The following is a 25193-nucleotide window of genomic DNA, read 5'->3' as shown; positions in this document are numbered from 1 at the left end:
GAGGGTTTCTGTTTCAGACTGCCTGTTTGGAAGTGTCTGGATGAATCAGTGTCTTGTGGTGTCCTTCCTTGGTTTAGTGTTTCAACAGTGAGAACCTGTCAACTCATGCCCAACACTCACAAATGATAATCTTAGTCCGAGAAAGGATAATCTTAGTCCAACACTCAGGCATTATCACCAGGGTGTGAGGCCTCTGGTCAGATGCATCTGCTGAACAGCTCTTCCTCAGATCACATTAGGCTTGAGGGTTAAGAGGGATTTTAGAATGAAATCATAGTCTTACATTTCCATTAACCTTATCTTTTTCCTTGATGGATCTAAGCCTGATTAATGTGTTTTCTATGAAACTGTAAATTTTGCGCTCATACTTGTGTTGGGGGATTGCCCTGTGCTCCAGAAATAATTCATTCGGTACAGAACCTGTGGACAGACACACAGCAGGAAGGGGGATATTTTTATTCGTCTGATTATTTCATAAATCAGGCTCCTGGAAAAGAGTAGCGGTGCAGTAAAAAACCGCGTCGCTCCCCGGACCGTGAGACACCCAGGGAGACACGCAGCCGTGCAGCCGTGCAGCCGTGCGATGAAGAGACAGCTCTGAGCTGCAGTATGGGAGACACGGCATTGCATGGGACGCACGGCGTCATACGGGACACGCTGCGGTACGTCTTCGTACTTCCTATAAGCCTGCGGTCGGGGCCCCAGCTGCTACAGGAAGCCTATGGTGGCCCTGCAGGGACAAAATAAACCCATGGTGAAAAGAATTGTTGCATGACTGAGTGAGGCAGTGAGTATGCAGATGTGGGAAAGGCTTCTCTGGGGTGACTGGTTCAGCTATTACACTTGACTAATAGGTTTGAAGTGTGTGAGCATGTGAGCACATGTTGGCACATGGGGGTGTTATCATCTGGAGCTGAGACCCCCTGGCCGCTCCATTAGCGTGGTGTTGATTTAATAAGTTATTGCTGTTTTGGTTGAGGTGTCTGTCGTTGTTTATCTTCATATCTCAGGCAGGTGCCTGAGCCATCTGCATCATCCCATCCCAGTTCTGAGCAGCTGATTTGTTTGTGCACCGAGACATTTAGCTGAGCTGATCTTCAGTGGACCATCCAACACCCCCGTCATGGCGCCATCTTCAGGTAACACGAGGTATGTCAAGGACAGATAGGCTAACGTTGTTCCAGATCCAGAGCATATTTGAGAGTACTAGAGCAGACCGCATTTTTGGAATCTTCTGTCAAAGTGAACGAAGATTGCATTTGATTTTGTCTTCTCAGTAAAAGCAGTTTCAGTAAAAACATCCCATTAAGTAACTCAAAAATCATCCACGAACTCAAAGCCAATAGTTGAATTGTTTGCTGTCAGAATCTGTCATCAACTTTCTAGAAAAATGAGCAAATCACAAGATCCCAGATGGTGTTGAACTGAAGGGTGTTAGAATCCAGATGCACGCAGTCAACACAGATGGATTTAATGACGCCATGAAATCACACTGTTGCATCATGTTCTGTTCCTCTATTTTACTGTGGCTGTGAATCATGCAATATGCCAGAGTTTTTGAACCCTAATGTTTTTGAACCCTAATGTCCGCCGTTGGGATTGCAGATGTGACTGATCTTCCTTTGTGACACACACACTGACCCAGAGGTTCGGGCCCTGGAGCCCAGGTTCACGAGGAAGGGGATGAGGCAGCACACCGGATCCGGACACAGCTCCTCTCTTCTCTCGACGTCTACACAGGTTAGGCTTTTGCATAAAAACAACTCTACTGATGAGATCTATGAGTCACTGTGCCGGGTTCTCCGCACTGTGTTCTGTGTACTGATTGGTCCCTTCCTGGCTTTGGCGGGAAGCGACTCGCAGAGGCGGTCTTTGCATAGAGGCGTGGCTAGGCAACTGCCTTGGGCCCCTCCCACTGCAGCCCACTGTAGGGCCCCCTGATTAGCTGACTTATTTCTTGCATATTAATGTTGATGGGCCACCTAGCTAAATTCGCCTTGAGCCCCCAAATTGCTAAGTATGCCACTGGCGGCTCGGCCCTGTTTTCTCTCATCCTGCTGACTACGTCCTCAGCAAACAGCATCCGTGGGCGGCACATGGCACGACTGTAGCTCTCAAGCTGGTCCTGAGCCAGTAAACGCTGGGTTTGTGACCACTACACTAACATAATACAAGGCCCATATAAGAAGAACAATGAAGATCGGCAGAAAAGAGGCGTCAGGGATGAGAGTGGCACCAAAATGTCAAGGTCAGGCAGAATCCAGGAGAAAATGAGCCCTCTTGGGATATATATGGAACAGAAAAAACATAGAACTATATATTTTTGTACAGAATAAGCTTTGAAATGAAATTTCTGCCATAAAGAGTCTGACCTTCAGCTTTGGCCTCCTCCTCAACGTTTTTTGTCAACAGCTAAAAGAAAGAAGGAGAAGTGTAAAAGAAAAGCACTAAAACATAAACCATTTTAGCAGCTCTTGAAGCGGTCAGCTTTCTCCTGCTCTTCAGGGGGAACTGGCGTCCTCCGTCTCTGCTGTCCCCTTAAGACTGACCTGAGCTCACTCTGACCACTCGCACATGGACAGATGGTTCATGCTTCACATAGCCAGTTGGTGGAAGGTGGAGTTTTGTGGAGAGGGTGGGGTACTGTGGAGAGAGAGAGTGAGGTGTTGTGGTTAGATGAAAAGTGTTAGATGTTTTAGGGCTTTATCACAGACTTCTAACAAATCAGCACCATAGTTGTGTTTGAACTGATTATTCATGTACGTTGTGTGGTAAATGACCATATATTCCATGTGCATGTTTGTGTGTGTGTGTGTGTGTGTGTGTGGTCCATACCCCATGGCCTTTGCACCTGCAGAGTTAAGTTTCTGCACCCTGATGTTTATTTACATAACCATGTCTCTCTGTCTCTCTCTCTCTTTTCCTCCCTGTGGATGAAGTCCCAAATTAAAATCAGGCACATGGAATAAAAGAGCAGACAGGCAGAATCCAGAGAAAGAGAGAGCAGGAGTGAGAGACACCGAGATCGCCATGGACGCAGCACTTCAAAGAGCCGCGGGGCTGCGGGGGGCCTCTGAAGTCGTGTGGTGGGTGCTAAGGGTGAGACACTGGACCTCAGACGCGGCCTCACACTGATCCACGGCCTGTGTTTTTCTTATCCTTTTCTGCAGCGTAAAGTAAACTTTGCCGTGCATAGTGTGAAAAAGAAACTCTGTCCAAACCGACACAGAACCAGCTCAATACTTAACATAGTAGAAAATGAGTAATACATTAAACCTGGCAAAAATGTGTCGCCATGATAGTGATACGCAGAAGTAAAGCTCCTAATTTCAATGCTCAAACAATTAAAAAAACAAACAAAAACTTAATTTCACATAAGTTGGACATAGTAAAACTGTTATTTATGGTAAATGTAGTGATGTCAGCATTCATACAGAGAAATGGCTCTGGACATCAACCTCCATCTATAAATCCAGCCTGTGGGGAACACGCAGTTCTCCAGGACAGCGTGTTAGAGAGCTGTTGCTGGCAGCACGTCTAACGTACCCCCCCCCCAGACTTGGCAGGCTGGATGCCCACCCTAATCCATCTGGAGCAACTAAATAACAGATTAGCACGTTAACACTAGCCTAGCGCTCGCAGAACACACTCCTCCCAACGCTCACATCCTGTTTGTTCAGATTCCCCCATTTTAGTCATCCGTTTCTGCCTTTACAACTGTTTCGCATGAATTCCCAACACCAAGGGCCAACGTATGTGTATATATATATATATATATATATATATATATATATATATATATATATATATATATATATATATATATATATATATATATATATATATTTGTCTTTTTGAAATGCATGTGTGTTTGAAGATGATTTAGATTCCCAAAATAAACTAATGAGGCTCCCATGTATAAAGATGAGACATGGAAAGCAGGTGGGCGTGGCCAGGTTCACAGACACTAATGGGTGCGGTGTCCAGATGTCCACTACAACATGACGCTATACTGGTCTTCATTTTCACTCCTAAAACTACAAAGTATCCAGGTGGAACTGAAGAAAGAGAGAGAGAAATAGTGGGAGAAAGAGAGAGAAAGAATGTGTGTGTCTGGAGCAATTTATAGCCTGCTAAAACAGCCACATCATAGCCTTCACATTGTAAATCTGCAGGAGGCACCAAAATCTAGCAGGCTATTGGTGGAGCTAAGCCACGCCTCCTCGTTACTGACAACACTCATGCCTAAACTAATGATGTATCACACAGCCTCTCAGTCTAACTCAGGTTATCTGAACTGCAGTCTAAACTTACTTTATATGTGCACGAAACCTTTTCTCTTCTTACGTGCAATACTTGACCACAAATACATTTTGCAGCTCATACATGTTCTTGTGAACCAAGCATTCTTCCCTGGTCTTTATCCTTCCTTTGATAAGTAGTTTAACATTAACACTTGAATTGAGCACTGAACAGTGATAAACTTAAAAAAGTAACGTATACTTTATTTTCCATAAAGTGTGTGTCCTAAACAGTTATCTAAAATCCCAGCTTGTTCTGTTAGCCTGTCGGGGTTCACAGGTCTGGATCAGAGTGGGTGCGCCCCTCTAAACGTTCTCTTAAATATCCGCCACTTCCTCCTCGTAAACAAAGACGTATTATCAGCTGCTATGGCAGGGAAGGTGCTAACCTGCTGCATGTGACGCGGAACACAGCGACTTGCATTAAACTCGCACGTCATTAGTGGGGTGCAAATCTCCATCCCTGACACTCACTCACGCACACACACACGCACACACGCACACACACACACACACACACACACACACACACACACACACACACACACACACACACACACACACACACACACACACTCTCACACAAACACAGGATTGTCTTAGAGGAAGCTGGAGGCAGGCCACTGAAAATGGGCCCAGTTAAACACACATCTCTTTTAATTGGTTAATTCTGCCTGGCAAACGAGGTGTGCCATTAACACACACACACACACACACACACACACACACACACACACACACACACACACACACACACTGTGGAAAATGATGTGAATAGACATACACATTGTACTCCCTTTTTAAACTCTAAATACAGATTTGCTGGCCTAAACCACAGAGTCAGTTATTTCCTGTATGGCATCCCTGCATCCATTTCATTCTATATGAATTTAGTAATGTCACTCCCATTCCATTCTATATGGATTCAGAAATGTCATTTCCATTCTATTCTATTTGGATTCAGAAATGTCATTTCCATTCTGTTCTATATGGATTCAATAATGTCATTACCATTCTGTTCTATATGGATTCAATAATGTCACACCCATTCCATTCTATATGGATTCAGAAATGTCATTTCCATTCTGTTCTATATGGATTCAATAATGTCACACCCATTCCATTCTATATGGATTCAGAAATGTCATTTCCATTCTGTTCTATATGGATTCAATAATGTCACACCCATTCCATTCTATATGGATTCAGAAATGTCATTTCCATTCTATTCTATTTGGATTCAGAAATGTCATTTCCATTCTGTTCTATATGGATTCAATAATGTCATTACCATTCTGTTCTATATGGATTCAATAATGTCATTACCATTCTGTTCTATATGGATTCAATAATGTCACACCCATTCCATTCTATATGGATTCAGTAACAACACACCCGCTCCACACGTGAGACGGTGGATGCTGACGTGGGCAGTCTGTTATGTGTGGTGGTCCTTCTTCTGTCCCCATGCCTCATCCGTCTGGGTTATGATTTCATTGCTCTAGACCCCCCCACCACTCACACACACACGCAATTTATATACACAATCACAATAAAAGGATTTTTAAAGGAGTATAAATTCTTTTGTTTGCTGGAGTGGGAAGCCTCTCGCATCACTGCTGTTAAGTCTGGCAGCACATTTAATATCCACATTAAAATACAAGAAATATTGTAAAATTGAGACCAGATTTTTTATTTTTTTACCAATTTTAATAAACCCTCTCAGCACAACACGCGCACAGACGCTCTCCAGCTGAAGCCCGGGCACAAGCCCGCGTGGTCTCCCTCTCAGCAGACATCGGTGTGTAGCGAGGACTCCTCAGAAAGCAGGTAGTAATTCATAAGAAAGAATTTGGCTTGAAAAGCAGTGTGTCCCACCTTAAACAGGGCTGGGGAAAACACGTGTTGTTCCACTCTGCTTCCTTTTAATAAAACCCAACACTTAGCACTTCATTTCAGTACACTTCTGACACGGTTATGCAGGTTAGTTAAAAAAGAAAAAAAAGAGGTTCAAAAAAGAGGTTTGGAAAGTTTTTATGTGTGTGTGTGAGAGAGAGAGAGAGAGAGAGAGAGAGAGAGAGAGAGAGAGAATGAAAAAGAGTTTGAGAACAGAAACCAGGCATTCAGCAGAGCATTTTCAAGTTTATTTTCCATTGTCAATAATGAATAACCTCTCCATAAGTGAGGGAGTGATGGTGAGGAAGGCTCTCAGAAGCACGGCGTTCGGCCAAGCGGTTTAGTGCCATGCTTTAATGTTTCTTTAAAATGGCCTCTCAATTAAGAGTAAATTATGGAGCCATATATTCTAGCCCATTATCAGCCCTTCACACACACAGGCCCCAAAGCCCAGCACATGTAAAGCAGAGGTCAGGGGTCATGTGATAGATAAACGCAGTCATTAATAAACCACTGCTGGTAGGAGGGGTCAGCAGGTTGTGAGATGCCTGGTCTTCACTCCCCTTTCTCTACCAACCTCATGGCACATGGGCTGCAGTGTTGCAAGTCTACTTTCTATGAGGTGAGTACAACCAATCAGATGTTTCAGAGAAACTGTGGAAGAACTAATACCATTAAGCTTTCATTAAACATTCAGGCATTTGAACTATTTTTCTTCCTTTTGATCTTTTTAGCTACATAAGACAAAAACAATTACAATTTAAATTTCCTGGAACTTCTGGAAAAAAAACTAAACTATTCATGTATTAGATAACTAGCCAAATTATGTGATAATTGCATGTTTATTAACTTGATCGTCTTACCTGTCATCAACTCTTCCTCTATGTGTTTTCCTGTCTGCCTGCTCTTCACACACACACACACACACACACACACGCACACACACACACACATACACACACACACACTCAAAAGCCAACCTTCCACTCTGTTTAAGGATGAAGGCCAAAGGTGCCCATTAGCCTACCACACAGCACTATTAAACTTAATATAACACCCTCTCCATAACAGCCATCTATTCTGCCCTGTGATGTTTCTGCTGTTGACTTTGGGTGTACGGACAGCCATTTGAGCAGGAAATCACTAGTACTGTGGTGGAAAAAAAGAATGTGTTTTCAAAAAGGAAAAAAAAAACTGGAATCCTGTAATTGTGAAGTAACAGTAATTGTGTCCATGGAGAGAGGTGGGTTTCTGTGCTTGTTTTTGGAGAAAAGCCCCTGGACTGAAGAGCCCTTTATTCTCCACTCACTGCTAATCAGGGACAGAGCCACCATGAAATAAATCAAAGAAGCACTGGTGAAGATGAAGTGCCTTGACATGGGTCCAGATCATCAAACCCACGGTGAGGTCCTGCACACGGGCCGTGCACGGGCCACGGTGGGATATCTCTCAGGCTCTTATTGAAGGAAGTGTTGCCATGAAGATGTTCCTATGGAGAGGTGAGTGATCCTTATCTTGATTTGCTTCTCGAGAGCTTGGAGCTTAAAAGTCTCTACTCAGGATCCTACAGGGTATAGTTAGGAGGGCTGGGTGCACAGTTCATCCTCAGCTGAACACCTAAAGTTAACAACAATGTCTCTTTCACATTGTGTGGCCTAACTGTAATAGAAGGTCATGGATAGAAACTGTAGTGATTGTAGTCTTTACTATAGTCTCCCACTGGGCCACAGTCATAGTCTTCACTGCCACAAATATCTGTTAGTGGTGTTTCTTAACAGATCCAGCATTAAACAGGTAAAACCTGCATGTGCTACTGCAGTTATATGCTGTCATTTCCCACTGACCTAGAAATAGCCTTCACTTTACCATCCTGCCCTAAATCACTGTAAGTGACAATAGAAAAAAACTGATCTCAGATCAGAGGATAAAAAAGTCAGCTGCCAGCTACCTTCAGTGCCACCCTCTGTTCACCACATGTACACGTTCCTCCCCTGTTGTCTTTGATGGCTCAGAATGCCACCGCAGGGCAGGCTGGGGATGCCAGGGTATGGAGGGAGTTTCCCCATATGCCAGTGGGGTGAGTGGAAGCAGCTGTGTGTGTGTGTGTGCACTGTACGTCTAATGGGTTTTAAGGGGATAATAAAGACAATAAAAGTAACAAACATTGAAGATAGCAGGAGCAGCGTGGCCAGCCAAGAGCTGAGCCCTATTCTCCTAAAAAATATCTGATGTGGTTCACTTCCTGCCTGTCAACACTTCTGTCCCCCTCCTCCCTCCCTCCCTCCCTCCCTCCCTCCCTCTCTCTTTCTCTCTTTCTCTCCTGGTCTCCCTCTCTTTCTCTCACACACACATTTTAGCCTTATATTTCAGGTTCATGTGGGTTTTTACCTTATTATCAATGTGCTCAGCCATTTAAAGAATCATATCATGCACATTTCAATCTCTGGCTCAGACATGCTTGCCTCTAATAAGACTCTTTTGCTCAGGACCTTGAACTCTGCTCTCCCTGCTACACACACACACACACACACACACACACACACACACACACACACACACACACACACACACACCCATCAGCCCACATCCTTTGGAAGGTGTAATTTACGAGCTGTTAGGTGTGCGTGGCAGTTTGACAGTTTGGGCTGGTCACACAGTCTTTCATTAGCACACACTAATTAACACAGGGTATCCACAGCAAAATTCTGCTCCTTACACACACACACACACACACACACACACACACACACACACACACACACACACACACACACACACACACACACACACACACACACACACACACACACTTATCCATCACACTCACATTACGCTTCATGTTTGATCCTGCTACACGTAGCCCGTAGTCCATTTTGACCCCTTTCTGCAGCAGTAGTGCTAGCAGAGGGTCACCCCAGACTCTGAGAACACACACACAAACACACATACAGAGACACAGGGGAATGGAGAGATGGAGAGAGACAGACAGAGAGTGGAGACAGAAGGAAAAAGATCTGGAAAGAGAGAGCAAGAGAAATGGAAATAGAGAAATTGTGAGAGAGAAAGAGAGAGAGAGAGATAGAGAGAGAGTGAATGCAGTGTGTGACACATCTGGCCAACGTGCTCAGGAAACAACTGCTCCGTTTCGCTGTAGTCATCACCCCACAATGTGTGTTTATGTGTATGTCCTTGTGTGTGTGTGTGTGTGTGTGTGTGTGTGTGTGTGTGTGTGTGTGTGTGTGTGTGTGTGTGTGTGTGTGCTTGCACCATGTCTGTGTTAGTCCTTCTGGAGGGGTTTGGTTGTGATTGAGGTTCAAGCTCCAGTCCTTTTACCACTTTCCCAGACAGACATATCTCAGCTGAAACCTTCTGCACTCTACTGAGCAGAGGTGTGCTACCTCCATATGGCTTTGGGATCAGGGCGTTGTTTACATGTACACGTGTGTGTGTGTGTGTGTGTGTGTGTGTGTGTGTGTGTGTGTGTGTGTGTGTGTGTGTGTGTGTGTGTGTGTGTGTGCGTGTGTGTGTAAGGCTAACTGAGGACACACAGGGCTGTGTGAGTATACCTAAAAGAAAAAAAAATATCCCCAAAACATACGAGAAGACCTCCATGCTGGAAAGTCCTTGTGTGTGTGAATACTAATTGTAGGGGAACGGGCACGTTACACTCATCACATCTCTGTGGGCCTGTAGTTGACCACTAGAGGTCAGTGTGCACCTTGACTTTTTAATCCAATTGACTGAGGTGAACCCAAGAGACAGAGGAAAATATGCAAAAAAGATCCTGATTTACTACACACACTCACCAAGCCCACGAACTCTTAAATGCTCCATACAGTAAATTATACATAGAGGTTGCCAGTAACAGACAAAACGTTATTCTATCACATCTGTAATAAAAAAAAAAGAACTAATCTGTTTTTTTTATGCACTAGATGGGAGTGAAATGCTTTCTGTCAGCACAAAAGAAATATGCCTTAACAAACCCTCCCTGCTGAAGAGAAAGGAAGAACAGAAAAAGAGAAAGAATGAGAGAATATCAGACAGTGATGGAAACTATTAGCAGGAGTGGTGAGATGAGGGCTGCTTTGGTGTACAACCTTTAAGAGCAGTTATAGAGACACGGAGCCATTTAGAGGGGTGACTGTAGCTCTGAGCAGAATGTGCTTCACCAAATGTCTCTACTGATTTGTCTACATGGATACTATTATCTTGTATGTGAATTTACTGCAGTACTGAAAGATATTGGCTGCAGTGTGCTGGTGTTGTTAGTATATGCAGAAACATTGGCATTTGGCATATGATTTGTAGACATCACTATTCAGTTAACACATTATCACATAACAAAACATGTGGACGGAGCAGCACTGACTTATGTGATCTCTTCAGATGATTGACGTGATCATACCCCACATGCATCTAAGTATGCATCTTACTATGTGATAAATTATCATGTGTATAATTTATTGTGTTTATGTGTGTGTGTGCATGCATGGATTAGTGTCTGCAAGTGTGTGTGTGTGTGTGTGTGTGTGTGTGTGTGAGTTTATGTGTTAGTGTGGTTACATGTGTCTGCATGTGTGTACGTATTTGTTTATGTTTTTGTGTTTGTGTATGTTTTGCATGTGTGTGTGTTTGTGTTTAGTATGTTGGTGACCTCTAGTGGGTGGATTTGCAAAGGAAAGAGAAAGGATTGGTGAAGGAGTGTGTGAGTCAGACTAATATAGGCAGCGAGGAAGTGTGTGTGTGTGAGTGTGTGTGTGTGTGTGTGTGTGTGTGTGTGGAGGGGGTCCACCTGGGTTTATGAAGTTATTTGGTGTTAAAATATGCCTTAATGGATTGCTGGGGATTCGTGTGTTACAGAGCAGGAAGAGGACCGGGGGGTTTGGGACTATTAATTTGACCGCATGGTGTTATGCCAAAGCCTCCGGGCTGGAACACATTTTTGAGGATGAACGCAAGGCTTTTCTGTGCTGTGTGTGTGTGTGTGTGTGTGTGTGTGTGTGTGTGTGTGTGTGTGTGTGTGTGTGTGTGTGTGTGTGTGTGTGTGTGTGTTGTGTGTGTGTGTGTGTGTGTGTGTGTGTGTGTGCATTCTGCCTTTCCCTCATTCCCTGCTTTGAACTATGGATATAAAAGTTTGATGAAGTTGGGGCATTGAGAGGGTATACAGCTCTATTCTTCTTTGCACTCTCATACACACACACACACACACACACACACACACACACACACACTTACTCTCAATGTGCCAGACTCACACACTTCTTCCCCCAGTTCTCTCCCCTTTGCAAATGCATCCACTAGAGGTCACCAACATTCTAAAACACACACACGTACGTACACGAACATGCCTACATGCACTCTCTCATAATCACAAAGATCACAAGATCACCTTCATATAATTTAGCTTCTACACTCCTGCCCTATATATATCATTCAAGAAAATTATGTCTGTTTATGTGCATCTGAGTGTGTGTGTGTGTCCTGTTTAGCATTCCCTCCCAGCAGCAGGTGGATGAAAAGGTGGATGGCAGGTGGAGAGAGGAATAGCACCCCACCCTGGCTCCTCCCACTGATCAGAGAATGCACTAAAACAGCTCACGCACCTCATGTCACTCAAAAGTGTGCAGTGCAAGCCACCCTTGTGTCACCATTCACACCACTGCTTTTCATGGAACCGTTTCTATACTTATATTGATCATTTTAAAACACTCACAAGCAGTATTTTTTCTTTGTATTTTAAATAATAAGATAATAAAAAGACAAATATGTAGCAAAGATTCAATAAATGCTTTGTGTCCTTATGTTACCAAGTAGTAAGCATTTTACATTTAGTACATTTTTCATCATAAATTGTTGAGCTGGAAAGAGGAAAATGTGCTTTTTCTCATCAGATGTGATTTTTTATCACTGAATTGGAGCATAAAGAGATGTAGTTGAGATGTAGTTGAGATGTAGTTGAGATGTAGTTGAGATGTAATTGAGATGTAGTTGAGATGTAGTTGAGATGTAGTTGAGATGTAGTTGAGATGTAATTGAGATGTAGTTGAGATGTAGTTGAGATGTAGTTGAGATGTAGTTGAGATGTAGTTGCTCAACATTCAGGCAAAAAGTAGTGAGTGAACTTATACTTACACACAAATACTTAAATAATCCTAAAGGGTTAGTACATGAAATCTGGAGAACTCAAAGTCAGTGTAACCTCAACTGAAATAGTGTGTGTGTGTGTGTGTGTGTGTGTGTGTGTGTGTGTGTGTGTGAGAGAGAGAGAGAGAGAGAGAGAGAGAGAGAGAGAGAGAGAGAGAGAGAGAGAGAGAGAGAGCAAGGTCATGAGAAAAAAGCCAAGCTTTGGAAGGTGAAAGTTGACAGAGAGGTGAAGAACACTTTCTGCAGGATGCAAACGATTGAGCCAGCCGTCTTTGACAATCTGTGTGTGTGTGTGTGTGTGTGTGTGTGTGTGTGTGTGTGTGTGTGTGTGTGTGTGTGTGTGTGTGTGTGTGCGTGTGCTAGTAGGGGTTATTATGGTGTAGTATGTCCTCACTGTACTCTAAGCTGACTGCACTAACCTGAGACCAGATACGGTTAATTATCTACCACACACAGACACAGATACACACGCATGCACACACTCCAGGGGTGCATGAACCACCCAGACTGACAGAGGAACCTTCTCCTGGAAGAGAGGAGAGCCAAGAGCCGAAGATAAAGAGAGAAACACTGATCCATGGACGACACACGGTAGGAATGAAGCAGAGATCTCGTCCCTATCACACAGAAGAAAGGATTCATCTCTATGGTAAAGACACCGTCTCCAGCCAGGACGCGTTCTCTACGCCAAAGACACGGTGATGGAGACAGGACTGGATTTATGATTCACACGAGAAGACAGTTGACAGACTCCGCCTGCACCTCCCACATGCACGTCGCTCCTCACTCCCCCCACCTCCCTCCCGACGTTTACCTCCGGCCCCCTCCGGTACCCAGGAGCAGGCGGGCACGGGTGGCACCATGCCCGGTGCGCTCAAGCCCTCTCTGGACAGGGTGATGTCTGACCCCGAGGAGCTGGAGCAGGTGGAGCGTGTGGTGCCCGTGGGGTCGTGGAAGGTGCCCAGAGACAGATTGAGAGGCTTCGCCCACACCAAACGGGTGGGGAGCTACCTGGTGGGCAAGATGATCAACAAGGGCTCTTTTGCCAAGGTGATGGAGGGTATGCACATTGGCACAGGAGAGAAGGTGAGACCAACCTACACGCACACACGCACACACACACACACACGAACGCACACACGCACACACACACACACACACACACACACACACACACACACACGCTATCCTAATCCTGTCAATCAAAGTACTAGGGTCACACATTCAGATGTCAGTCATCACTGTCATCCATTTTTCATGCCGTCTCTGCACTCTCAGTTTACGGTGTGTGAAGCGGACTCCGTCTACCTTCACAGCTGATACATAAACCATTAATAACCCCATCACCACACACACACACACACGGCAACATGAGCACAGCTGAGTCCATAACAAGACTAAGTTAGAGTTATAGTGTGTTAGATTTGATATAGTGTCAGAGTTGATATTGTGTGTTAGATTTGATATTGTGTGTTAGAGTTGATATTGTGTGTTAGATTTGATATAGTGTGTTAGAGTTGATATTGTGTGTTAGAGTTGACAGTGGGGATTTCCGTTTTGATGTGTTGTGCACTAGGCTGCTGCCATTTGGGCATGTGGGGTTTGTCACATCTGTGGGGATTTTAGGCATTGGAAGACTGTGTAGAATGAGTGGGATGGGAGTTAGCCTGGTGGAGGTTAACCTGATGGAGATTAGCCTGGTGGAAGTTAGCCTGGTGGAGAACATAATTAATAGTCATAACTCAGTAATTTTACTTTGTTTTTTAATGTAATCAAGTCAACTCTTGAGGTAATGTATCATATCACTTATCACTTGTTTTATCTCCTTAGATGTGGGATTGCTTTGAAATAGTTTTGTAAAAGCAGTGTTTGAGGGTGTTCTACTTTATAGTAAATTTATGTGCTGCACACGCACATCAGTGTGTGTGTGTGTGTGTGTGTGTGTGTGTGTGTGTGTGTGTATTAAACATTTAGGATGAATGTGGATGCTATATCATGTATGTGCCCCTCTACCTCCCCTTGGTGATCATCTGTTTCACGGGTCACAGAATCCGGTCAATATATGCCTAGGTATATATGTGTGTGTGTGTGTGTGTGTGTGTGTGTGTGTGTATTTAGCTCTAGCATGGGTCATCGAATCCTTTCTGGACACAATGTTTGCCTGTCCAAGTTGCTATGGTGATAGTGAAGAGACTGAAGAGACTGTCATAATTCATATCCTGGTGCCATGTGGGCCTTCTGTGTGCTGCTATAGCAACATCATTACCCTGCCTTAACATTGCACTCTTATAGCAACTACAACAACAATAATATTAATAATAATAAAAATGTTATTTGTATAGCACTTTATTAAACAAAGTCTACAAAACTGTTCACAGAGAATACATTAAAGGATAGTACAATTTCAGGTCAAAATATAAAAGAAAAAGTTCTATATGATTAATTTAAAGATTATAGTGAAAAGTGTATAAAACAAAAAATTAATAGAATTTATAATCTAAAGTAAAATTAAATCAAAGAACTCACCACACCACTGCCCAAACAACCACTATGTAACCATAGCAACATGGTGCGCTCAAACCAGTTCAGTTATTTACAAATGCAGTTTAGTTATAAGTTGTTAATCTTTAGGCTGACCCCATAGTGGCTGGAAAGGCCAAATCTTCTGGACCATGTTGTCACTACCTGTAGGGTGTATGATGCCTTCAGAGCACACAGCCTAGCGCCAGCTAACAGCCTAGCGCTAACCTAGCACCTGCACCAGCCTCGACCAATCACAGTCTTCCTTTTAATGCTGCATCTCTCTCTGTCTGTTTCTCTCTGTGTCTCTCTGTCTCTCTATCTGTCTCTGTCTCTCTCTCTGTCTCTCTATCTGTCTCTCATTCTTCCTTTCTCACACTTTCTCACTCTCTCTGCATGTCAGTTTGCAAAGTGACCATCAAGAAGGACTCACATTTGCCCAGGCCAATCAAAGCACTTAATTTGAACCCCACCTCTGTCTTTCTCTCCGTCTCTCCTCATACCCCCCTTGTCTCTCTCTCTCTCTCTCTCGTCAGGTGGCGATTAAAGTGATTGACAAGAAGAAGGCTCGGCAGGACTCGTACATTCTGAAGAACATGAAGCGTGAGCCGCGTATCCACCAGCTGATCCTGCACCCCCACGTGGTGCAGCTGCTGGAGACCATGGAGACGGAGAACTGCTACTACATGGCCCTGGAGCTGTGCTCGGGTGGAGACCTCATGGAGCGCATCTGTGAGCGCAAGCGTCTCGACGAGAGGGATGTCCGCAGATACACGCGTCACATCCTGTCCGCTGTAGACCACCTTCACACACACGGCATAGTGCACAGGTGTGTGTGTGTGTGTGTGTGTGTGTGTGTGTGTGTGTGTGTATCTCTTGGCTTTTGTAGACAGATCCACAGGGCATCAGAGTGGGAATAATCTTAGATTCTTGATGAGTCAGTACAGCTATGGTTAACATATCATTCACAGGACTTCCTCACTAATGGAGTTCCACCAGGAAACTCTGTAATGGAAAAATCAGACATTACATATGACACACACACACACACACACACACACACACACACACACACACACACACACACACACACACACACTTTAATGAGACTGACAGATTCTCCAGTTCTATAAGATCAGATTGTTCATGGATATGCATGTGCACATGTACACATGCAAACACACACACACACACACACACACACACACACACTTACCGGCCACTTTATTAGGTACACATTGCTAGTACCGGGTTGGACCCCCTTTTGCCCCTTGTGCCTTAATCCTTCGTGGCATAGATTGAACAAGGTACTGGAAACATTCCTCAGAGAGTCTGGTCCATATTGACACGATAACATCACACAGTTGCTGCAGATTTGTCAGCTGCACATCCATGATGTGAATCTCCCGTCCCACCACATGGAACCCAATTTTGCCCAATTTTGGTGAGCCTGTGCGAATTGTAGCCTCAGTTTCCTGTTCTTATCTGACAGGAGTGTCACACGGTGTGGTCTTCTGCTGCTATAACCTCAAGGTTCGACGTGTTGTGCGACTGGTTATTTGAGTTGCTGTTGCCGTTCTATCAGCTCGAACCAGTCAGGCCATTCTTCTCTGACCTCTCGCATCAACAAGACATTTGCGCCCACAGAACTGCCACTCACTGGATATTTTCTCTTTTTCTGACCATTCTCTGTAAACACTAGAGATGGTTGTGCATGAAAATCCCAGTAGATCAGCAGTTTCTGAAATACTCAGACCAGCCACTCTGGCACCAACAACCATGTCACGTTCAACATTGGCTGATTGGCTGATTGAACATTTGCATTAATGTACAGTTGGACAGGTGCACCTAATGTACTTTACATGGCCAGTGTGTGTGTGTGTGTGTGTGTGTGTGTGTGTGTGTGTGTGTGTGTGTTTGTATGTATAAGGTGAATGCATAAAGCTTGGTATGTGTTTACAGACAGCATTGCTTTAAATGTGCTTTGTGAATCTTTGCTTCAAAGAACACAGATGGCATCAGAGAAAGAGTCCCTTTAATTGTGTATACTCTCTATCAACATACAGGGACTTGAAGATCGAGAACTTCCTCCTGGACGAACACAACAATATTAAAATTGTTGGTGAGTTACTGTTTTTCTATTTGTTTATTGCTGTTCTCTTCTTTAGAGCAAAATTTGTGAACAGGGGTGTCCACTGAGGGACAGGGGTGTCCACTGAGGGACAGGGGTGTCCACTGAGGGACAGGGGTGTCCACTGAGGGACAGGGGTCCAGTGCATGTCTGTGATTGTGGGTGTTCCCTTTCACCAGTTCAGACCAACTGACTGTGTCAAGCAGAGGAAAAAGAATTAAAACTTCACAAAGGAGGAGTGTGTGTGTGTGTGCGCGTGTGCGCGCGCGTGTGTGTGTGTGGGACGGATTTTGGCCTGAGTAACACTCTGAGGGCGAGGACCCTGTGTTTGTGTGTGTGTGTGTGTGTGTGTGTGTGTGTGTGTGTGTGCGTGCGCGCGCGTGTGTGTGTGTGTGTGTGTGTGTGCGCGTGTGTGTGTGTGTGTGTGTGTGTGTGTGGACAGATTTTGGCCTGAGTAACACTCTGAGGGTGAGGACTCTGTGTTTGTGTGTGTGTGTGGGACAGATTTTGGCCTGAGTAACACTCTGAGGGCGAGGACTCTGTGTTTGTGTGTGTGTGGGACAGATGTTGGTCTGAGTAATACTCTAAGCGCGGACTCTCTGTGTGTGTGTGTGTGTGTGTGTGTGTGTGTGTGTGTGTGTGTGTGTGTGTGTGTGTGTGTGTGTGTGTGACAAATTTTGGCCTGAGTAACACTCTTGAGTGTGGACTCTGTGTGTGTGTGTGTGTGTGTGGGACAGACTTTGGCCTGAGTAACACTCTGAGTGCGGACTCCGTGTGTGTGTGTGTGTGTGTGGGACAGACTTTGGCCTGAGTAACACTCTGAGGGCGGACTCTCTCTCCGCGGAGCTCCTGAGCACACAGTGTGGGAGTCCAGCATACGCTGCCCCGGAACTACTGGCCCACAAGAAGTACGGCCCCAAAGTGGACGTATGGTCTGTGTGAGTACACGCTGCCTCTGGCTGTGTGTGTGTGTGTGTGTTTATGTCACTGTGCATGTATTTTTCAAGATAAATAATGTAAAATATATAACATTGGAGATAATTTAAATATACAATGCAAATACTCAAGGAACACATTTACAGGCTGTGCCAGAAAGTATATAAAGATCTAGACTCTTAATTGCTCAAATGTTTCACATTTGCGTCTTCAACATGTGTGTCTGTCTTACTTCTCTGACCAAGTGGTAAACTGTTTCATCTTTCACGACTGAAATGAACGAGTTCTCTGGTGATTCTGATTATGAGGAGAGAGATCAAACAGCTACAGACGTCTGACGTCCAGCTACAGTATCTGAGAGATTTCTCAGCCATAACATAGTGAAGCTAATGGCTTGCGTGTAAATTATTTTATTGTTTGTAAGTACATTTCACTGTGTGTGTGTGTGTGTGTGTGTGTGTGTGTGTGTTGTAGGGGTGTGAGTGTTTTTGCCATGCTGACTGGTACACTACCCTTCACAGTGGAGCCCTTCAACATAAAGCAACTTCATCAAAAAATGGTCAGTGGAGAGATCAGTGCTATCCCATCTGACATCAGTAAAGGTAACAAACACACACACACACACACACACACACACACACACACACACACACACATACATACACAGCACAGCACACTGTTCTTACACACACACACACACACACACACCCTGATAAATCAGAATATTACAAGCTGTTCTCTGTCACCATCGATAGTCTAATGTTCAATAAACGTGATTAGCTACAGCTAATATATAATATATCACATATGAACTCTTAGGTATTTAAACAATAACATTTCAACAACTGTGCAGTCCAGCGAGACTTGAATGGAAGTGCTGGGCGTGTGTGAGGAAGAGAGGGAGATGGTGATGGATAAGACGTGTGAGTGTGTGAGGAAGAGAGGGAGATGGTGATGGATAAGACGTGTGAGTGTGTGAGGAAGAGAGGGAGATGGTGATGGATAAGACGTGTGAGCAGCGGCCATGCGTTACAAACCCGTCACTCTGATTAGCAGACCACCCGATACAACATGTTAAAAATTAACAAGGCAACAATGGAGATTTACCAATCACAATCACACACACCCTTACACACACACACACACACACACACACACACACACACACACACACACACACACACACACAACACTCTTACACACCACACTGTTCTTACACACACACACACACCCTTACACACCACACTGTTCTTACACACACACAAACACACCTACACACACACACACATACACACACACACATACCCTTACACACCAAACTGTTCATACACACACACACACACACACACTCTTACACACCACACTGTTCTTACACACACACACACACACACACACACCCTTACACACCACAGTGTTCTTACACACACACACACACACACACACACACACACACACACACACACACACACACACACACACTCTTACACACCACACTGTTCTTACACACATACACACACACCCTTACACACCACACTGTTCTTACACACATACACACACACCCTTACACACCACACTGTTCTTACACACACACACACACACACTCTCTCTCTCTCTCTCTCTCTCTCTCTTACAAACCACACTGTTCTTCTTACACACACACACACACACACACACACACACACACACACACACTGTTCTTACACAAACACACACACACACACACACACACACACACACACACACACACACACACACACACACACACACACACACACACACACACACACATAACATGGTATGATGGATGTCTTATCCAGTCCTCAAGCTGAGTACATTCCTTCATTTAGACACTACATTTCTTTAGATGATAATTGCTTGTTTTCTACAGTACTAAACAGATTGTAAACAGATTTTACTGCAGTGTGTGTGTGTGTGTGTGTGTGTGTGTGTGTGTGTGTGTGTGTGTGCACCCAGACACTGTGTGCCGCTTCCTAACTGAATGAGTAAATGAGATCGTCACTGTCTTTCAACACCGGCTGGTACCAGCACCTCACACACACACACACACACACACACACACACACACACACACACACACACACACACTACCAGACTGACATGGTGATCCTTGGTCACCTCTGGGCTGGTTGGAGTTGGAGTGTTCCACTTTAATCTGATCTGCTCTGGGCCAAGAGAGTGAAGAGGCCTGTGACCTCTGACAGAGAGAGAGAGGGAGAGGTAGAGGGGAAGAGAGAGAGAGAGAGAGAGAAATTACATATCTAAATTATAAGCCTATAAACATGCATGTCAATTTCTCTTTTCCTCTGCTTGTGTGTGTGTGTGTGTGTGTGTGTGTGTGTGTGTGTGTGTGTGTGTGTGTGTGTGTGTGTGTGTGTGTGTAGGGGCCGTGCAGTTTGTTCTGTCTCTGTTGGAGCCAGACCCAGCAAAGAGGCCAAGTGTGAAAGCAGCCCTGGAAGACAGCTGGCTGAGTGAGGGATCTGTGAGGAGAGCCCTCCACACAGGGGCTTATAAGAACAGGTGGAGACCCTCGGAGCTACAGCCACACCACACCCACCCACACCACATCCACCCACCATAGTCCAGTTCAAACTGTCTATCGATCTGTCTATCTGTCTCTCTCTCCTTCTCTCTCTCTCTCTCTCTCTCTCTCTCTCTACTTGGTATTTTTTCATTTGCAATATATTTTCACCTCTAGTCCTTTAGTCCTCCTCTAGTCCTTTACTTTTCCTTTAGTCCTTTAGTCCTCCAGTTGTGTTCTAGTCTTCTATTCCTCCTCTAGTCCTCCTCTAGTCCTTCAGTCCTCCTCTAGTCTTCTAGTCCTCCAGTAGTCCTCCTCTAATCCTTTAGTTCTCATCTAGTCCTCTAGTGCTCCTCTAGACATTCTAAAACAAAAGCTACTAAAAATAAACCTGGTAAAAATATTCAGGTTCTGAAATGATCAATACTTTGTGCTTGTGTTGTGCTGGTATAGTATATCTAAATGACATAGCCCTTAAGTGTACCTAAATGATATTGTCCTTGTGTGAGATGCGTTTGTTTCCATAGACTGCGCCCTGAAGAGCTCAACTCATGCGTTTTAGACCACATGACTGAGTCTCTGGGTTACAACCTCTCAGACATCATTCACACGGTCATAAACAACAAGCCATCAGCTATCCTAGCTACCTACCAACTACTACTGAAACAAATGACCCGACGACCAAAAGGAGCCAAGGCCATGAAGGTAACACACACACACACACACAAACACACACACACACATGCGCGCGCACACACACATCAGTAAAATACACACGCACAAATCCACAGAGATGTAGCTTCCTCTGATGGAAACCAGTTGGTATGGAATGAGTAAAATGCACGTCAGCACAGGTAACCTATTCACTGGTGTTTCATTACCTGCAGGTGACTTCCTGTTGACATGACCTTTTTGTTATGAATCACTTCCTGCAAACTTGGTCCAACTCAACTTTAATAAAAAATAGTTTTTGGCACATATGTTAATGAACCATTACCGAATAATAAAACTGGATTTTCTAATAAACAAATTTTTGTGTATTACTCATTTGACTTACTGAAAGACAAAGGCAGTTATGTCACATATAGTTTTGGCAAATGGTTAAACTGCACACATATTGGCAATACAGCACTCTGTATCTCCCCACACCTTATGCAGTCACTTGTGTACATAAATCTTCCCTTTGTAAGTCCCCTCAGAGTGAAACTACCAATGACAGGAGCCAGAGACAGTCCAGTAAGACCCAGAGAAGCCAATCACAGGACAGGGATTCTCTGACTGGCAAGAGACGGCCAGAGGATACCATGAGACAGAAGCAGCCGAGTTCAGAGCAGAGAGCAGGGTCACCATCCACTCTGCCTGCACATACCTTCCCAGATGATGACATCGCAATCACCATGGAGACAAAAGAAGCACTGTTTCCTGAAGGTTGCATTGCTAATATGTAATAGTATATACATGTAATATGTATGAGAATACTTCATTACTAATACTAATACATTAATATTTGTTTGACCATTCTTCCTAACAGTTTTCGTTCTTTCAGATTTATCTATTTGTCTATGTGTTTGTTTGGATTTCAGTCTCTGTGTTCGGGGAGAGGGAGCTAGCACATGCCCCACCCCCTAATTGCTCCTGCAGGGAAGGGAGTGGCTCAAAGCTCTGTGACTCCACCCCCTGTGATGCTCCAGTACCCTTGGAAAACAAAAAAGAGTCCCAACCTACCAGATCTTCAGCCAAAGCCTATAACCTGATTCCCCCACACTTTGAGGACTACACAGGAGATGAACCCACACAATGCCCTGACCACAAACTGGAGAAGCTGCAGATGTTCTATTCAGAAAAAGGGGTGTCACCCAGAATGCACCTTGAGAGCAGAGCTGGGCACCGATTTAAGGATCTCCTATTGGCTATTGAAGAAAAGACACACCCAAGCCGCCACCTAGGCACCATGGAAACCACAGCACAAACCTCTCCGTTACCACGCCTACGCCACGGAACTCTCAGAGACATCTCTCCACGAAAAGTGACTTGGGCGGGGCTTAAACATCACAGTGGGGCAGACACTGGCTCCTCCCCCTTCTTGGTGAACGGTTCTAAACCACCAGTGTTTTCGTCTCAGAGGCAGCAGGCTCTGCTTATCAAAAGTCTGAGACACGCAAAAGAAAAGAGGAATGCGGTGACAGCGGGAGGCGGGGTCATTAGTATCCCAGGCAACCCGCTGAAACGGAACTCGGTGCAGCTACGGACGTCCACGCAGCACAGAGACACGGAGCTGAACCTCCCCATGCTGCATTCCACACACCCCAACAGGCCGGAGAAGAAGACGGAGATACTCAGGATGGACTTCACCTGACAGAGACGTATTGGAGGGAAGGACAGAGGGAGAGAGTGAGAGAGAGGTCAGCTCATTAAAACAGACCATTATAACTCTAACTCTATGAGTACAACTCAAAATTGAGGTGTGTAACTCAAAGCTAGTTTTTTTTTTGGTTTGCCTGCATTTTGAGTTGTGAGTCACTGGTTTGGGAGACACTGGAGGCAACAACTGAATTAGCTTCCATTAAGTGGACAGCAGTTTAAAACTCCAAATACATGTAGCATCAAACACAAACGTCCTCCGAGGGGTCAGAGGTTAACTTGAACGTACACCGGCAAAACAAACTCATTACAAATGCAAACAGTCCAGAACAGAACTGAACGGATCCCACCGGGGCTACTCATGATGGGGGCACAAGCTATTTTGTTGCACAAAGATTATAAAACTCACGAGTGGAAACTCTCAACATATCCCTCCCACTGTCTTTTTCATTCTCTTGTCCTCTCTGATCTTTTATTGGTAAGCGAATTTGACACTACTTGAGCATGGTTCTCTGCTCAGGATCTGTGAGATGCCCATTATGTCTCTAAGCTGTATTACGTTGCTGTTTATGAATTAGCACAGCTGAACAGCGTCAATCAGTTGTGCCAGTCGGTGCCAAAGGACAACGTTACACCCAACACTGCACACAGCTGGAGCATAAACACAATTATGCAGTTGGCTTTGTGGGGGTTCCCAGTCAATACCTTATCTCGCCTACCGAGTCTCCATAAACCGTGCTATTCTATACCTCGTAAGACACTCTTTGGCATTTGTTCTAGTATTTATTTTTGGTTTGTATATGTACATGTTCAGAAACATAGCGATGTGCTGAAGACTGTACAGAGTGACTCCGAGACACTCAAGTTTTCAGACGCCACCCTCAAATGGTTAGTTAAGATCTAGTAGATTGTAGGTAGAAGGTACTTGTTAGTAGAGTAGAAAACTAACTCAGATCTGTGATCTTTAATGACATTGATATGGTAAACTCTGACAATAAGGCATGTTTTATAGTTTTCTAAAATTGTTCTCTTTATAATTTTCTGGAATTTTCTATATTTCTGTTTATGATTAAACTTCAGAACTGAAGTTAATTTAGTCTCCTGTATTAGGAAAAAACTGATGGTCTCATTTCAGTGTGTGTGTGTATGCATGTGTGTGTGTGTGTGTGTGTGCGCACGTGCACATGTGCGTGTGTGTAATGTTGTTCAGTTCATAGTACTCCATTGTGAATAATACACGGGTAAAGGAATCTTCCCCTCTTTGCAGCCTATGATGATGAATAATTGAAAGTGTGTTGTGCCATCAGATACTGAGCTGAGTGGGCCTGGCACATGTATGAGAGAATGAGTGAGTGTGTGTATGTGTGTGTGTGTGAGTGTGTGTATGTGTGTGTGTGTGTGTGTGGACAGACTGAGCCAGACTTACTGATGCATATTGTTGTTTTGTTGCTCAGAGTAGGTAATCATGGACATGAGCTAAAACTATCACTATTAGTATTCCAAAATGACCTTTATGGTGATCATGGTCTAAAATGGATTGTCCTGCTTCGCTAAAAGTTGATTCACTGAACAACTCAGTGGAGTTCAGTGGGCTTTCTGGATGAATTCTTAAGGCATGCTCCAATATCAACTGCTTGGCAAAAGATTGTCAAATCACCCTAAAAAATTGAACAGATCTCAGTGTCATGTAAAAGATGAACAAATCACAATGCTCAAATGACTAATAACAGGTGTTTGTTAGCTATAATAAAAAGATTAAATATGGCACTACAGAAACAGGCTGGCTGGTTTAGCCATAATTAAGCAGTTAAGACCCCATCGTAAAAACTAAAGCAGTTAATTAGTCTCTGTTAATTAAACGCACAACACACATCAAAAAGGAATCTAAAAGATAAGTTACATTACAGCATTACAGCAACAGAGAGCTACTTCAGTTGAGAATGGGGTCTCCTCTAATACACATCAAATAAATATATGTGAGAGAAATGTAAGATCACAGCATCAGAGAGCCACTTTAACAGAGGAAGTGGTGAAAGGGGTGTCCTTTACTCTCTACAGTTCTGTGAGGATGTGGTGCCTTTACATGAACGTACACAGAGTTAGACAACAGGTTAATGGCACAGCTTCCAGGACAAAACAGGACAGCTGTGGCATCAGTGTTGGACTCCTGGCCCATGTGGATGTGTTCGAACAGCAGCTCAACATGCACTCAAACATGCTTCAGCCATACTGTTTGTTACAGTAATATCCCTCCAGTGCAAAACATTAATATAAGACAGACAGACAGGCAGGCAGGCAGGCAGGCAGGCAGGCAGGCAGGCAGACAGATAGATAGATAGATGTAATATAACGTTATGATTTC

The 25193-nt window shown here is 44.2% G+C and overlaps 1 protein-coding gene across 1 annotated transcript; it reads left to right on the top strand.

The window, feature by feature from the left end:
- Positions 1 to 12918: 12918 nt before the first annotated feature.
- On the top strand, positions 12919 to 23826 carry LOC143525090 (uncharacterized). Its single transcript, XM_077018605.1, has 9 exons — positions 12919 to 13430; positions 15401 to 15693; positions 16931 to 16986; positions 17795 to 17933; positions 18406 to 18533; positions 20334 to 20469; positions 20998 to 21175; positions 21661 to 21898; positions 22054 to 23826. Exons 1-9 carry the CDS (start codon positions 13206 to 13208, stop codon positions 22824 to 22826), a joined length of 2166 nt encoding a protein of 721 aa, XP_076874720.1. The 5' UTR covers positions 12919 to 13205; the 3' UTR covers positions 22827 to 23826.
- The last annotated feature ends 1367 nt before the right edge of the window (positions 23827 to 25193 follow it).

The sequence above is a fragment of the Brachyhypopomus gauderio genome, chromosome 10, assembly GCF_052324685.1.
Source record: "Brachyhypopomus gauderio isolate BG-103 chromosome 10, BGAUD_0.2, whole genome shotgun sequence".
Lineage (NCBI taxonomy): Eukaryota > Metazoa > Chordata > Actinopteri > Gymnotiformes > Hypopomidae > Brachyhypopomus > Brachyhypopomus gauderio.
The sequence above is the reverse complement of the archived record's forward strand: the minus strand, read 5'-3'. Positions and strand labels throughout refer to the sequence as shown.